Source organism: Eubalaena glacialis, chromosome 7, assembly GCF_028564815.1.
Source record: "Eubalaena glacialis isolate mEubGla1 chromosome 7, mEubGla1.1.hap2.+ XY, whole genome shotgun sequence".
Classification (NCBI taxonomy): Eukaryota; Metazoa; Chordata; class Mammalia; order Artiodactyla; family Balaenidae; genus Eubalaena; species Eubalaena glacialis.
In genome coordinates, this window is record NC_083722.1 from 7890010 (window position 1) to 7906506 (window position 16497).

At 44.1% G+C, this 16497-nt stretch overlaps 2 protein-coding genes across 3 annotated transcripts in view; both read left to right on the forward strand.

Annotated features, from left to right (window-relative positions):
* Positions 1–12007, forward strand: part of LOC133094951 (N-acetyllactosaminide beta-1,6-N-acetylglucosaminyl-transferase-like) — a 39190-nt gene extending 27183 nt beyond the window's left edge. Inside the window, exon 2 of the mRNA XM_061195707.1 lies at positions 11056–12007. Coding sequence (XP_061051690.1) covers positions 11056–11471 — 416 coding nt within the window. The 3' untranslated portion in view covers positions 11472–12007. The remainder of the gene's footprint in view (positions 1–11055) is intronic.
* Positions 940–16497, forward strand: part of LOC133094952 (N-acetyllactosaminide beta-1,6-N-acetylglucosaminyl-transferase) — a 53232-nt gene continuing 37674 nt past the window's right edge. For both annotated transcript variants that reach the window (XM_061195710.1, XM_061195712.1), the window contains exon 1: positions 940–3685. In XM_061195710.1, the coding sequence (XP_061051693.1) occupies positions 2767–3685 (919 nt within the window). In that variant the 5' untranslated portion in view covers positions 940–2766. The remainder of the gene's footprint in view (positions 3686–16497) is intronic.

Consider the following 16497-nt stretch of genomic DNA (forward strand, 5'->3'; position numbering starts at 1 on the left):
AATCTGAACCCCTTTGTTGTTGGCCAGTTGGAAATAATAATGTAAACAGACTCTGTTGGCCTCATTGTCATGTATCTGAACACTTTGTCAAACTGCAAATATTTAAAATATTTTAATATTCACTCTAAGCCTAAAAGTCTGCAAAACTAGATACTGAAATTACTCTCTGTTGTCTTGAAATAGGATAGACTATAACCTGATATTTAAAGGTATTATTTGGGAAAACAAGAAGCTTGGGATTGAATTTTCCATTATCATTCATTTTCTTGTCATTTACCATGATCATTCATTATCATATCATTTTCAGAGTCATTCTCTTTGCTCCATGGGAACACTAAGAATTAGATTGATCTGCTCTGTCCAGATAAGGGCTCCATTTACTTTCTTCCACTTCGCATAAAAAGCCAAAGGTGGGTTCTATGTAGAGTTTATTCGTGATGGGTCTTAGAGAATGAGGAGAATTTAGTAAGGGAGAGAGAAAAATAATGTACCAGCTGGAATAATGAAAAATGGGAGCAATAAAAGCTAGAATGAAAACCTACCCTGGTTCAGGAGGTGATGTGTCATTCAGCTGAAGTGCAGGGTGCCTTGAATCAACGGGGCTTAGCGTTGGTTTTCCTACCTCTGCTGAAAACAAGGAATAAGCATATTGTTCTATTAATTTCATTAATAGCAGGGTAGAGACTTTTCAAAAGGGAGGAGAGAAAGGGCATTAAAGGACATTTTTTCTTCATGTGGGGGTGGGTGGGTGCTCAGTCTCCGATAGTGAGTTACTGCTACAGGATGGAGGCTCAGAGGGGTTACGTTCACTTCAAAGGGGAGGTGAAACGGGAAGGCATGAAGTAGTTGTATGGGTATGTTAGAAGCCATCATAAATAAAATATGTTGATCTGTATTAAAAAAAAGCTGGTCGGAAAAATAAAAGGTTGAAGATGAGAACCTTGTAAGTTAAAGAGCTTCATGCTCTTCAGCCAAAACTCTGCTATTTACAAATAGGGGAAAACAACATTCGTTTCCTAGGTGATTTGACAGGCTTAACCGGGCAGGTATAAAGCACTTCTCTGAGTATTAGATGATGTTCTCTGGGTGGTGAAAACCTGAATGCGCTCTAGGTGCCCTTATCCGAACATCATTTGTGCCAGGATTCGAGTGCTTTCCGGTGAAGTTTTAAGGTCTCATCTAAATCAGGGGATGTAGCTTGGCATTTGTTCATTGGACCCCAACATCCTGTTACCAAATCAAACTCAGGGCCTCTCGCTGGCGGGCAGTAAGGCCAATCTAATGACATCGGGTTGTGGTGAAGGAAAGTGCAGCATTTATTGTAAAGATGCCAATACAAAGAGGATGGGCGGCTCGTGTTCTAAAACCCCGACGGTTTTGGGGGGAGTATTTAATGGGCAAAATTTGGGGTGAGGGCTACAGGGCTTGTGACTTTGTTCTGACTGGCTGGTGGCGAGGTAGCAGGGCGGCGCTCCAGGGATCTTGCCCTCAGCCTGAAGTTACCATCCTCCACCTGGGTGGAGGCCTTAGTTCCTGCAGAAGAACTCAAAGATATTGTTGTGTGTATCCCTTGAGGAGGAACCAGGACGCTGCCCCAAGGCTGCAGTATTGTTTCTAGGCTGTTCCTCCCTTGTTTCTGCATCCCCTCCCTTCCCTGATTAGCAACTGTTTGAATCTGCACTTTGAAGCTCAGGGAACGTCCAGGAGCCTGAAGGAAGCCTATTTCCTACAAACAAGAAACGGGGGGCACGGAAAGAATTTGTACCAGGGAGGACCCCACAGGGTCCTGCTCCGTTTCAATCCTTATGATAAGCACCACGGTGGGAGGAGAGGGGCTGTCACGACGTAATCTCAAAGTCACAGGACCCAGAGCCCTGCATTTTCAGATCCCCTAGGACTGGAACCCCGGTAAGCTCTTGTTTTAGAAAAGAGAGGGCCGGGGACTTCCCTGGCGGTCCAGGGCTGAAGACCCCGCGCTTCCACTGCGGGGGCTTCGGGTTCAATCCGCGGTCCAGGAACTGGGATCCCGCATGCCTCGCGGCAGGGCCAAAAAAAGAAAAAGAAAAAGAGTAGGGCGGGGCTAGAAAGCATTACAAAAGAGCCCGGTGGGTGAGGTTTTTTTTAAATTTTCGATCTCGTCACTTCAGTCATTTTTTCACTAAAGCGGCATGTTTGAGAACGGAGGCAACATTATACCCCGTGGAGTGTGGTCGAAGGGTCGAGGGACCAGGCTGTGGATCATTGCCATGAGCAACGAGGCGGGGTGAGTGCCGCAGCCTGTCGGATGACTAGCAGGAAACGACACGCCTGCCAGAACGCATCATTTCAACTTTCGTTCTTACTGTATTAATTCCCTGAATGACAGTAACAAGAGTGGGGGGAAAAGCCCTCCGGAAATGAAGGAAAAGAGATCTGAGAAACTAAATCTGCAGGGGAAAAGGAGACTAAAACCAGAGTTTTAGTGAAACAGCTAGCCGTTGGGAGCTGGGAGCCAGAGGGAGGGGAAAAGGCTGGGCTTAAGCAACCTGCTACCGGGATGTAGACAAAGGCGGTTTGAAAGGCGGAGGACGAGGCGGGCTCAGTAGCTACTCTCAGCATGGGGAGTGCGCCAGCCGCTGGATTCACGGGATGAAACCGAATGAATTCACAGTGTCTCCTTCAGGGCCCGAATTACTGGAGTATGCACCAAAATAAGAACTCAGAGAAAAAAGTAAGTTTGGGAGAGGACTTAGATTTTGACGGTCTTTGAAATCTCCTCTTGGAGGCATGCCTTCATTGATGCGTTACCTCTTTATAGTTTCTGTCTCTTGTGTAATCATTTTTATCGTGTTCTACGTGTTCAATTTTGGGGACGAGCAAGGCTTCCAGAGGCTAAATAATTCGGACACTTCGATGCTGAGTCAAGTTTGCATATCCTTTGTCAATGGCAAAACACCTTTCCTCTGGAGAAACAAACTCATGATCTATGAGACGTCCTCTTGCAAGGAATACTTGACTCAAAGCCACTACATCACGGCGCCGTTATCTAAAGAAGAAGCTGAATTTCCTTTGGCATATATCATGGTCATCCATCACAATTTCGACACCTTTGCAAGGCTCTTCAGAGCTATTTACATGCCTCAGAATATCTACTGTGTTCACGTGGATGAGAAAGCGACAGTTGAATTTAAAGATGCAGTGGAGCAATTACTGAGCTGCTTCCCAAATGCTTTTCTGGCTTCCAAGATGGAACCCGTGGTCTATGGTGGGATTTCCAGGCTCCAGGCTGACCTGCACTGCATCAAAGATCTTGCAGCCTTGGAGGTTCCGTGGAAGTACGCCATCAACACCTGTGGGCAAGATTTCCCCCTGAAAACCAACAGGGAGATAGTTCAGTATCTGAAAGGATTGAAAGGGAAAAACATCACCCCAGGGGTTCTGCCTCCAGCTCACGCAGTTGGACGGACTAAATATGTCCACCGAGAGCACCTGGGCAAAGAGCTTTCCTATGTGATAAGAACCACAGCATTGAAACGGCCTGCTCCCCACAATCTCACCATTTACTTTGGTTCTGCCTATGTTGCCCTGTCAAGAGAGTTTACCAACTTTGTTCTCCATGACCCACGGGCTCTTGACTTGCTCCAGTGGTCCAAAGACACCTTCAGTCCGGATGAACATTTCTGGGTGACGCTCAATAGGATTCCAGGTATGTGGGATTTCCTATTTCACGTGAAGGCAATGTGCCATCCTTGAAAGGGCTTTTCGAGAGCCAGCTCCTTTTTATTAGAAGTAGAAGATGAAAACTGAAATATATAGTTTTCTCCTGCATCCTTTATAAACTCTAAACATCTAAAGAATGACGTTCTTTAGAATACAGTATTCTAACCAAGCCAAATAATACCTTTTAGTGGTATTGCTTTGCAGTTCATTGTGTTCTTTTGCATTCATCGTCTTATTAAATCTTTAACCACAATCGGTATTATTGTTCTCCATCCCCACTGGTGTTCTTTCTTTCCCCCAAATTTGTCAGACTTGCTGTAACCCCAGGGCCATTGCCTTGGCCACTCCCCTGCCTAGCCCCAGACCTTCACAGGCTCCCTCTTATCAGCCAGCGGTCATCAGCTCAGAGAAGCTGAGCTGACCACCCCCACCTTTTTCCTTCAAAGAGTTTATTATCATCTGGAATATCCTATCTACTTACTTGCATGGATTTGTTCTCGGCCTCCTCTGTATTAGCTCCGTGAAGTAGGGTCATTTTCTATCTTGTTAACTGCTGTATCCTCCATGCATAGAACACATAGTACATGCTCAATAAAAATGAATGAATGAATAACTGGCAAAGCATGAGACTTTACTATGGCACCACAGCTGTCTCCCTAAGACCCAGTGAGCAAAGAAATATTTAGACTCATGCATGTACTATATCACAGGTGTAAAGTTTTAAAAATACATATATTTTAACTTCAGATAAATAATGAGATTCCAGGAGAAGCTCCTTCCTTTCTCATCAAAACAGTTCTACCTGTACTAACGGACCAGATCAATTATTTTTAAAACTGTATAAAACATGATAAGATTTCTTCTGAAGGAAACAGCATGCTTTGGACCCAATGAAAAATACAAAATGGATCTCTGATGAACTCGACAGCATTATTATAGCAAGAGAAAAGCAATCATTGTTCTGGTTTTTGGGGGGTTGCCAAGTTGGAAACACTGGTAGGTGCTCTCAGGCTGCAGGGTGGGGCCTGCTGGGCGATAAACATGCCAGCATTCTCTGGAAAATACCGTGTTTGGTCTCTGAATCCCAGGGTGATTGGCCTGGTGAACAGGGCTTGCTCTCGAACTGTGCAAGCTCTCTTTCTTAACCTCCCTCTTCCTATGGCCATCTTTTCACCTTTTATCTGTTGTTTCCATCATTGGCATCTAATCGGTGAGCATTAGCTAATTAGAGGCTGATTTTCATATTTAAACATTTATTCCCTTTCTATTTTCACTATTCCCGTAGGATTTATAAAGATTTGATACTAGCCTTGTGGTTCCATAGTATCATACTAAAATGAAGGCAGTTCGTAACTTCACAAAAGCCTGAATTGTCGTTTCTTAAAAAAAGAAAAACATGGGTTTGCGTTAGTGTTAAATGTCTGTTTGGTTTGCAGAAGGATGGTCAGTCTTATCAATGTCAAATCAATTTAACAAAATCGAGGAAAAATAATCTCTTACCCCCCATTTTTTTTTCCTTACCCCCTTCTTTCCAGCCCTGGTGAAATAGACAAGGCGGGAGAAGATACCATTTTTGCTGTAGGTTTGTGGGGTGACTCGCTGGCTTCTACGCTCTCTCAGCGACAGTATGACCCCATATAAATAGCCTCTTGGAATCTCCAATCCCCCCAGCTACAAACTAAGGGCCCCAGGAGGCAAGATCCTTTTTGTTCCTACATATGCCTTTCTTTGCAGAGGACACAATACCCAGAACCACATAAACACCTAGCATGCAGCTGTCGAGAGTTTGTAGAAAGGCCAAAATGCTTTTATTTATAAATAAATAAATAAATAAATAAAGTGAGACTCAATAGAAAGTATACTCATAGAGGTGAGTCTAGACTCCATCAATCTTGTTGCCCCTTAGCCTTGGCAAATGCCTTTCATTACCCCCGTAGGAAATCGGAGATGAGAGCTCCGCTAAGGGAACCTCGGCGGTCTGATTCTGCAAGGGATGTTTTTCAGGATAACGTGACATTTCCTAGGGTCTTGCCTCCTTCCTCTCTTACATTCCAGATGGCATCCTGGTTCAGGGAGCAAGCAGGAAGATATCCTGCTTGTAGGTGGGCCCTTCCTGAATTACAAGTGATTTAAAGAAAACAAGCCATCACATGCTCTAGCCCCTGTGATGGACATCCCCATCTTCAAAGACGATGCAAAATTCAGTCACATGCTCCAGTCCCTCCAGCGGTTTTCCACTTGAGCGTTCTTTGTGATTTAGGATTTGGTGCGTGAATCTGGTTCTTTATTACCAGACAACCTTTTACCATATCACGTCTTCTGTTTTCAGGGGAAAAGTCCTTCGGTAAATACAGCGTAAACATTTTCGCCAACGTGCAAGTTCAGATAGTGCCGTTCCTTGCCTCCCTCAAAGTTTCCTTCTGTTTTTATCCTAAACATCCGAAATTTAAGTGTTTGTGTTAGAAAGACCCTGCACAGGCATATCAGGCTCCCTGAAACACCCACAAGAGGACTAAGGCCAAGAACATGATTAGTACCCTGTTACTAGATGATATCAGACAACAAAATGAGAATAGTTTAAAATTAGTGAGACTCGGGATTTCCTTGGCGGTCCGGTGGATAGGACTCCGTGCTTCCACTGCAGGAGGTGCGGGTTTGATCCCTGGTTGGGGAAGTGAGATCCCACATGCCGCGCTGCATGGCCAATAAATAAATAAATAAAGTGAGACTCAATAGAAAGTATACTCACAGAGGTAAGACTAAATCACATATCTTCACACTGTTTTGTTTTGTTTTGTTTTTCATGTTGTCTTTCTATTGAGAAAATGACTCCTCTCTTGGTTTTCAACACTTAAGTTTTTTCCAAATTGCATTAGAATTAGAAATGGTGCCGGGCCATGTCCCTTGGGGGCCCCAGTCTCACATCCTTCTTCAGGGAAGGCCAGAAAGAGTGGTTTTCATTCCATCCTGTGTGGCTGTGTACAGACGGATTGTCTAGATTTCTCCCTTCTGGCCATATTCTCAAAGGAAACCCTTCGGGAGCACAAATTTCTCTCACTCATCCTATAGCGCTTGAGGGTTAGGGTTAGGGTTAGCATGAGGCTCTGTCATATGCATGCTGTACGAATTCTGGTGCACGCTGAGGTTTTCTAACTTCTCCAATCTTTGTAATCGCTGCTGTATGTCACCTTAAGAAAAGCTCATTTCCTCTAGGTTTTCTGGTTATTCCCATAGCATGTTCTTTGGCCTACCTGCCCCAGGGCGGAGTGCCAGAGACCACTGAGATGTTTGGCTTTAAGCCTTGTGGAATTGTTGAGGATCTGCAGGAGGCTCTGCTGGTCTAGTTTTTTCACTGTCCGCTTCCGTGGCTCACTTGTCTTTTTGTCCCACTTTACAGTGGGTCTGTCTCTAATGAAAAGGCAAAACTGCTCCATGCTTTGACTTCAGCTACTTTCTTCCCCTCACTGCCTAAGCGTGTTCTTTTGGATTTTTGCTCATGAGTTTCTCTGACCTTTCTCATGCCATGAGGTTTTTGTTCCCTAAGAATGTTTTCATTTGCCTCTTCTTTTTTCCATTTTGTATACTTCTTTTTTTTTTTTCCGGAGCCCCTTTGTCAAATAAATTACCTCAACTTCAGAAAGGACCACATGATCACATTTCCTCGTGTTTCAATGCTAAAAATAGCTTGTTTCCTACTTTGATTTCTTTTGCTTTTTTAACTTTGTGCCTTATATGTGGACATTCTTTGGGCATGTGTTATGACTCTTTGAGTTGCATGTGACAGAAACACAACTCAAAGTTGCTTAAACAGACCCCAGAACTTACTGGGTCATAGAATTGAGGTGCCCAAGGAGGGCCTCCAAGTAAAGCTGGATCAAGGCTTGGAACGGTATATGCGGGACTCTGTCTCTGTGAAGTGACCAACCGTCCCCATGTGCCCAGGTCTGAGGGGGGTCTTGGGCATGGGACCTTCCACGCTAAAGCCAGGGAAGTCCCAGTTTGGTCTGAACTGGTCACTCTGTCTGTCTGTCTGTCTGTCTCTGGGTTGACTTTATTCAGTTTGGTCCTCCCCACATGGTGTCAGAGAGGCTCAGAAGTAGCTCCAGCGGCTTGCTTCTCACAGCCGGCACTCCTGAGAGAAAAGAAAGGTTTTTTTCCTCATAGTTCCAGCAACAGCTCAGGGAAGTCGTCAGATTGGTCCTGCTTGGTCCAAATCCCTATCCCTAAACAAACCAGGGGCAGGAAGAATGCTGACCAGCCTCTCTTGGGTCACTTTTTCACCCTAGAGCTAAAAGTTCAGGGCAAGCTATGGTGAAGGATGGTTCTTCGCCGTGATGCCTGCCAGACAAAAGCACACGCCCACTGCAAGGTGGTTCCGGGTCCTGCAGGCAGGGGGGTTTTCAGTGAGCATCTCCACCTGGATTAGAAGGAGGAGATTTAATGAGATATACAGTTTTCAGCACTTGGGCAATTATAACTTGGAGAAGACTAATTAAATTACCATTGTGGAAAAGGCATGATCTCAATAAGCATACTTCTCTTCCCTCATAGAAATATTTTATTTATTTATTTATTTTTAATAAATTTATTTATTTTTGGCTGCGTTGCGTCTTCATTGCTGTGCACGGGCTTCCTCTAGTTGCGGTGAGCTGGGGCTACTCTTCGTTGCGGTGCGCGGGCTTCTCATTGCGGTGGCTTCTCTTGTTGCGGAGCACGGGCTCTAGGCGCACAGGCTTCAGTAGTTGTGGCTCGCGGGCTCTAGAGCGCAGGCTCAGTAGTTGTAGCGCACGGGCTTAGTTGCTCCACGGCATGTGGGATCTTCCTGGACCAGGGATCGAACCCGTGTCCCCTGCATTGGCAGGCGGACTCTTAACCACTGCACCACCAGGGAAGTCCATCATAAAAACATTTTAAATAAAATTATATTTTATTTATATTTATAGATATAAATAATAAGTATATCAATAAACAATTTAATTATTTAATATAAATTTGATAATTTTATACAAATATATCTTTATATTTCTTTTTAATAATAATTATTATATTTGGATAGTACTTAGTTTGCAAAGGAACTTCTAACACATTATCTCCTTTAATTCTTATAAGAATTCTATTAAGGGGAGGACTGTTGTTCCCATTTTGCAGACGAGAAATTTAAGATTAAAATAAGTGGCTCGTCCAAAGACAAATATTGCATATACCTAGCAAGAAATAAGAATGAAAAGAGGGAATTCCCTGGCCATCCAGTGGTTAGGACTCGGCACTTTCTCTGCCGGGGCCCAGGTTCGATCCCTGTTCAGAGAACTGAGATCCCTCAAGCCGCGCGGCGCAGCCAAAAAAAAAGAAAAAAAAAAAGAATGAAAAGAAACATCTAGGGGGAAATAGGGGGAAGCAGAGGTAAGATTTATGTGATAAGCTTAGATTAAATTGAACCTAGTTTTATTAATTTTTCATTTGATTATTGCAATAACAGCAAGTGTTCAGAAGATGAAACTTAGCTAATTCTAAGTCTCATTAAGCTTGGGGAATGATTATATAATTGGGCCCACCCAGGAGTTTTCTCTCTTGTTCCTTATGTCATCTGGATACTTAGCCCATTTTCCTGAAAACGTTGGCTTTTCCGTGCAAGCCGAAGGTACAGAAAAGATCAGGAGAGTAATGTTTACTGAACATCTGCCCATGGGTCTGCATTATCTCCGTTTAATCGTCGCAAGAATCCTGTTGGGTCAGTATCTAAATTCACATTTTACACGTGTGAGGATGGGATCAGAGGGGCTGCGTGACGTGTCCTGCTCCAAAAGCCGGAAGCACAGTAAAGGAGAGAGTGCGTGCAACGGGCACCTGGAATTCTACACGCTCAGAACTCAACCCATGCTCGCCTTTGTGTGCCCCTCAATCAACAGCGCCCTCTGTTAGCTTAGACCTGCCGGCCGGCTTCTCTCTCCTCAGTTCTCACCACCCCCATCCCTCCAGCCCTGGAGCTTGGTTTCCAGAGTCGAGAGAACCAGGTTGGAATCCTAGCTCCTCCATTGCCAGCCTTGTGACCCGACGACTGGAAAGCCCAGTCTTAGAGTAGCCGTGCAGCATAGATGTTGAAAGCTAGACCCTGGAGCCAGACTGCCTGAATTTGAATCTCTGCTCTGCCATTTACAAGCTTTGTGACTTTGGACAAGTTACCTAAATGTGGGAGCCTCCGTTTCTCCATCTATAAAATGGGAGAAATAATGATATTTACATCAAATCTGTGAGGCTTAGATGAGTTTGACCAGTGCCCAGCACATATTTTGAGTGTTGGTTTTTATTGTTCTTACTGTTATTATTATTATTTTCTTCATCTGTAAAATGGATATTCATTCAATAAATGTATTTTATTTAACTTTTTATTGAAATATGGTTGATTTACAATGATTCAGATATATATATATACATATATACGTATATATATGAATATATATCTATATATATTCTTTTTCAGATTATTTTCCCTTATATGTTATTACAAAATATTGAGTATAGTTCCCTGGGCTATACAGTAGGTCCTTGTTGGTTATCTACTTTATATATAGTAGTATGTCTATGTTAATCTCAAACTCCTAATTTATCCCTCCCCCTACCCCAATAAATATTTACTGAGCACTTAGACACTGTGCTGGGTACTGAGAAATAATAGTGAATAAGTATATAATAGTGAATAAGACAAATAAGGCCCCTACTCTCATGGAGTATTCTAGAAGGAGGAGACAGGCAATAAAAAGTAGACAGATAAGATAATTAGAGATTCTAAGTGCTGTGAAGGAAACAAGCAGGCTGACGCAGGAAGGGACCTACTTCTTAGTGAAAGTAGCACATGAACTGCACCTCCCAAATGAGAACAAGCCATCGGAACAAGAAGGAGGTTCCAGGCAGAGGGATGAGAGATTGCAAAGGCCCTGAGGTGAGCAAGGGCTCCATGTGTTCAGGAGCCAGAAAAGCAGCCAAGGGGGCGGGGGTGAGGGCTGGACCTGGCGTGACGTGGGCGAGGCCCTCGTGTGAAGGTCACGGGGATGCCTTGACCTGGCAGCACCCGGTTCATAGGGTTGTGGGCAGAAGACGCAAGGGGATGTGTGCAAGGGCTCGGCTCCTGCCAGGTACAGGGTAAACGGTTAGTGAATGGGATCTGGCTGTTGGCCTTCTTTCCATGGCTGGTGCTGCCATCCCTCTCTCTCTTCCTCTCTCTCCTACAATAGCCTAATTTCTTTCTAACTACTTTCCCTGACGCCATTCTCAGCCTGCTTTAATCCATCCTCCATAGTGACAGAAAGACCTCGATAAAAATGCACGTCGGTCTCATGATCATGTCTCTCTCCTTCTTAGAAACCTCCTGTGCATCCCCGCCACATACAGCCTCACGTCCTAGCCCCTTTGCTGGAAGGGAGCTCATTGCAGCGTGGCCCCTTGACCTCTGCAGCGCCTTCTCGCCCTATGCTCCGCCCCCCCATCCCATACTGCACACCAGCTGTACCAGACAACTCGTGGGTCTCAAATGTGCCACTTTCAGCCTCCCTGCCTCGACGCATGCCAGCTCCCCTCCAGAATGCTCTAGAACGCTCTTCCTCCCTCTCCCTCCTCTGATTGGCATGTGCATTTCTTTGAAGATTCAGCTTAGAGTCATATTCTCTAAAGAGCCTTTCCTAATTCTCGCTCCTGTGGACTCCATCCCCCTGTGTCACATTGTACTACTGTTAGTCTTGCAATGCTGTGTTTGTGCTCCTAGTGGCCTTCTAGACTGACCTGCAAGGGTAGCACCAGCACCTGCTAATTTCTTCTTCCTTGTTCCTGGCACAACGCCTGGCACACGAGCAATGGAGCCCTGGCTTCTCAGTGTCATTTCACTTGCACAAACTCAACAGTATCTCTCTCTCTCACACACACACACACACACACGTACACACATGCACACTCACAGTGTGTGTAAGTCTAAATGGCCATCCCTCCGCCGCCCTCCATTCCGCCCAATGAATCTGGGGTCCACAGTGAGCGTGAGGTGGATTCTGCATTCCCATGATGGGTCTTGGTTCCCATGCTCACGAATCTTAAAGATACAGTGTGCATCTCATGACATGGCTCCTCAGCTCAAATTAACTTCTTCATCTGGTGCTCATAAGAAGAAACCACCATCTGGACCAAGATGAAAAGGAAAATTGTCAGCATTGGAATTATGGAGAGACTCCGTGTCATCTTAATATTCCCAAAGGATTTCTCCAGAGGAATTTTGACTGTATGCTGTCTTCCCTGTACATATTGGCTTTGTAACCTAATCTCCCAGTAGGATGTATACCTTCTCTAAATGTTTATTGGATTTATTGATTGGCTAGTAATTGGCAAAGTATGGGCACAAATTCAGATCATCCTATTTCTAATCTAGTGTTCTGCCCCCATCCTCAATGCAATGTATAGAATCGCTCTTTTTTTTTTTTTTTTTAATAAATTTATGTATTTATTTTTGGCTGCGTTGGGTCTTCATTGCTTAACACGGGCTTTCTCTAGTTGCGGTGAATGGGGGCTACTCTTCGTTGCGGTGCGCAGGCTTCTCATTGCGTGGCTTCTCTTGTTGTGGAGCACGGGCTCTAGGCGCACGGCCTTCAGTAGTTGTGGCTCGCAGGCTCTAGAGAGCAGGGTCAGCATAGTTGTGGCGTACGGGCTTAGTTGCTACGCAGCATGTGGGATCTTCCTGGACCAGGGCTCGAACCCGTGTATCCTGCATTGGCAGGCGGATTCTTAACCACTGTGCCACCAGGGAAGTCCCTAGAATCACTCTTTTCTAAAAGTTGTTTGTACTCAGAAAAGGCAGATAGGGTAAAAGTGCCACGAAGAGATGATTGTCTGAAGCCAGCAGTCTTGGGACAATACTTTGAGCAATAACTTCAACATTAGGAAAAAGCTGTCATGTGTTGCCAGAAGTGTTAAAGGGCAATGCTTTTATAATCCCTCTTTGGAAACTTATATTTAAATGGATTCTGTTCTTTTCATTTCTTGGTTACCAACTACTGAATTGAGACTTGGGTAACAGCTGATTTTAGAGCCACTATTCTCAGTGAAAAGCAGAACTAGGGAGAGTGAAGTTTTCAGTAAACAACCCCTGTGAGTCTTTTCCCCAGCTTGCTTTTTGGCTCTTGCTGTTCTCTCTCCCTTGGTGATCTCACTGGCCTCCAGGCTCATCACCATTCCTGTCCTGATGAATCATGACCCTGCATCATGCTCCCCAGGCCCTCTCTGCGTTCCTCCCAGGTCTTTGGGCATCTCTTCCTGAGGGTCCCACTGGCACCTGCTCAGGTGCCCCCACTTCCATTGCCCTACTCCCCAGAAACCCCCTTCTCCAGAACTTCTGGGACAGACACTGCTGTCCTCCATGTCAGCCGACGTCTCCTCTTCCAGCCCCCCACACCTAATCAACAATTCTGTACATTGTGTGTGTGATAGGTTTCCAGGGAGTATCACCGATCGGTTCCCATCATTACTGCTCTAACTCCAGCCCATCCTGCCAATCTCTCAAGTAGATTGTTAGACCCATCCATGTGGTCTCTCTGGCCCAAGTCGCCCTCCTCAAAACATTCTAACCCTCGACATATTTTTCTTCTAAGAATAACTTCTCAATTCCAAAAGCTTCAGTGACATTTTTCAATAGCTTATTGAATTATTCAATACAAACATCTCAACGTGGCATGTTGGATGTTGGATGGTTGCATATCCCTGTTGAAAATCACATCAATATCACTGATTAATCAATTCCCACGGCTGTCTTCCCTGAAAGGAACACTCCAGAAAAACCACGCCTTGTATTCCTGCCTTTGGTACTTTTCTTCTTGTCAGTCTCCTTCCTTGGGTCATTCTCCTCTATTTCTCCTATTTAAATAATGGCCTGAATAGGTCTGCATTCAATGCATTGTCATTTAGGGAGTGTTCCCTGATTTCTTTTTTTTTCTCTATTGTACATTTTGTAAACCTTTGTTGTAACTCCTTTTGTTTTTTTGGCTGGACCGCCAGGGAAGCCCCAGTTGTAACTCTTTTATGCCATTCTATAATCTTCTCTGAACTATAATTATGAATGTGGATATCATATTACCCTGACAACTGTTATCTCTTCAGGGTCTTTTACATTTTTGGCAGCTCAACATAGGGCACATCCAGTGGGATAAGAATAAATATTTTCTGAACTGGAAATAACTGAAATAACATTTAATATGCCCCTCAGCACTGCTGCCAACTCAGCTGTAAATCACCCCCTCCACCGCCCCCTTCACCACCACTACACACACACACACACACACACACACACACACACACACACACACACAGCCTAGATTCCTTTGCCAAATCTTAATAGGTCAGCTTCAGACAGCATCTTCCAGCATGTTCAGTTTTTCTGGGAATTTTCCTGAAGTCCTTTCTGCCCCTAGTCAACAGCAATGGCACTGTTCTCTCTCTCTCTGTTTTTCCAAAGCGTCTTGCTCATCTTGGGAATGCTTCTCAATGCCAAGTTCATCCTGGGGGCAGCACCAGCTCAAGCCAGACTGTGCTTCAATCCAAAGCCCACCATCTGTGAGCTTAACCAATGGGCACCTAACTCTGCACCAAAGAAGTAAAAATAACAGCCTAACATCAGAGGACCCTATTTTAAAGACCAGATCTGGGTTTTTACAGGGCTGCTGCTCTGATGGCAGTAACCCATCATTTGATGAAGCAAATGACCCTGCTAAGATTTTTAGTGATTTTTTTCTGGGTCTTGGAGTGGGCAATTTGCAGTCTTAGAAAGCTACATCCAAAGCAACAGTTATAGGGAATTTCCTGCACTGTGCGGCCAAAAAAAAAAAAAGGAACCCACTAAGCAGCAGTTATATCAATTACTTTTCTAACTGACCTTTTCTCTTTTTTTTCATATTCATTACTTGTATTTTCATCATTACGTCATTACTGATTGCTTGACTTTATTTAGATCAAGAATGATATGAAAGCAATGCTGACTGAACTTAAGGTAAAGAAAGCAAACATTCTGAGAGCCATTTTTTTACATGAACATGGATTATACCATTTAATGCAGACCCAAGGCCATGCAGTTTTTGCAGGTAGGTTTTACTTCCATTCAGACTCTTTTCATGTAGATCATAAAAATACAATACAGTGTGATGAGCCCAATTCAAAAATTACATGCTGCAGCCCATATTAACATTGACAGTTCCTAATAGAGGAAAAGAAAATTAAATTTTCTGTTTTTATTTTTTGGCTGTGTTGGGTCATCATTGCTGCGTGTAGGCTTTCTCTAGTTGCCGCGAGCAGGGGCTGCTGTTCGTTGCGGTGCGAGGGCTTCTCATTGCGGTGGCTTCTCTTGTTGCGGAGCTCGGGCTCTAGGCGCATGGGCTTCAGTAGTTGTGGCATGCGGGCTCAGTAGTTGTGGCTCGCAGGATCAGTAGCTTTGCCTCGCGGTCTCAGTAGTTGTGGCTCACGGGCTCAGTAGCTTTGGCTTGCGAGCTCAGTAATTGTGGCACGCGGGCTCAGTAGTTGTGGCTCATGGGCTCTAGAGAGCAGGTGCAGTAGTTGCAGTGCATGGGCTTAGTTGCTCCGCGGCATGTGGGATCTTCCCGGCCAGGGCTCGAACCCACGTCCCCTGCATTGGCAGGAGGATTCTTAACCACTGAGCCACCAAGGAAGTCCCAAAAATTAAATTTTCTTGACCTAACTGACCAGTTCTTAATGTCGTTTCTCAACGCCTGTCTTTCATTCTCTGATCAGAATAGTACGTGACATTCTTTCTTGACATGCTTTTGGACAAAGCCATGAGTAGAAGAAGTTTTTTCCCAAATGTGTTTACCTTTTTTGAAAATTGAGATATAATTAAGACAAAATAGTGTATCAGTTTCAGGTGTACAACACAATGAGTTAATGTTTGTATATCCTGTGAAATGGTTACCACAGCAGGTCTAGCTGGCATCCATTGCCACGCACGGTTGCAATTTTCTTTGCCTTGTGATGAGAACTGTTAAGATCTCTCTTAGCAACTTTCAAAGATACAGTAACGTATTATTGACTACAGTCACCATGCTGTATGTTGCATCCCTATGACTCAGTTATTTCATAACTGGAGGTCTGTACCTTTTGACCCCCTTCCTCCATTTTGCCTAACCCACCCCTGCCTCTGGCAACCACCAATCTGTTCTCTGTACCTATGGGGGGGTTTTGTTTTTTTAGATTCACATGTGAGTGAGATCATACCATATTTATCTTTCTCTGTCTGACTTATTTCACTTAATGCCCTTGAGGTCCATCCGTGTTGTCATAAATGGCAAGATTTCCCTCTTTTTTTATGGCTGAATGTATATATGTGTGTGTGTGTGTGTGTTCTCATTTCCTTCGGATAAATTCCCAGAAGTCGAATTGATGGATCATATGGTAGTTCTGCTTTTAATTTTTTGAGGAACCTCCATACTGTTTTCCACGGTGGCTTTACCAATTTACATTCCCAGTAACAGGGCACAAGGGTTCCCTTTTCTCCACACCCTCGCTGACACTTTTTATTTCTTGTCTTTTTGATAAGAGCCATTCTAACAGGTATGAGGTGATATCTCATTATGGTTTTAATTTGCATTTCCCTGATCATTAGTGATGTTGAACACCTTTTCATGTACCTGTAGGCTGTCTGTATGCCTTCTTTGGAAAAATGTCTATTCAGTTCCTCTGCCCATTTTTTAATTGGATTGTTTGGTTTTTTGCTATTAAGTTGTATGAGTTTTTTAATATATTTTTGATATTAACCTCTTATCA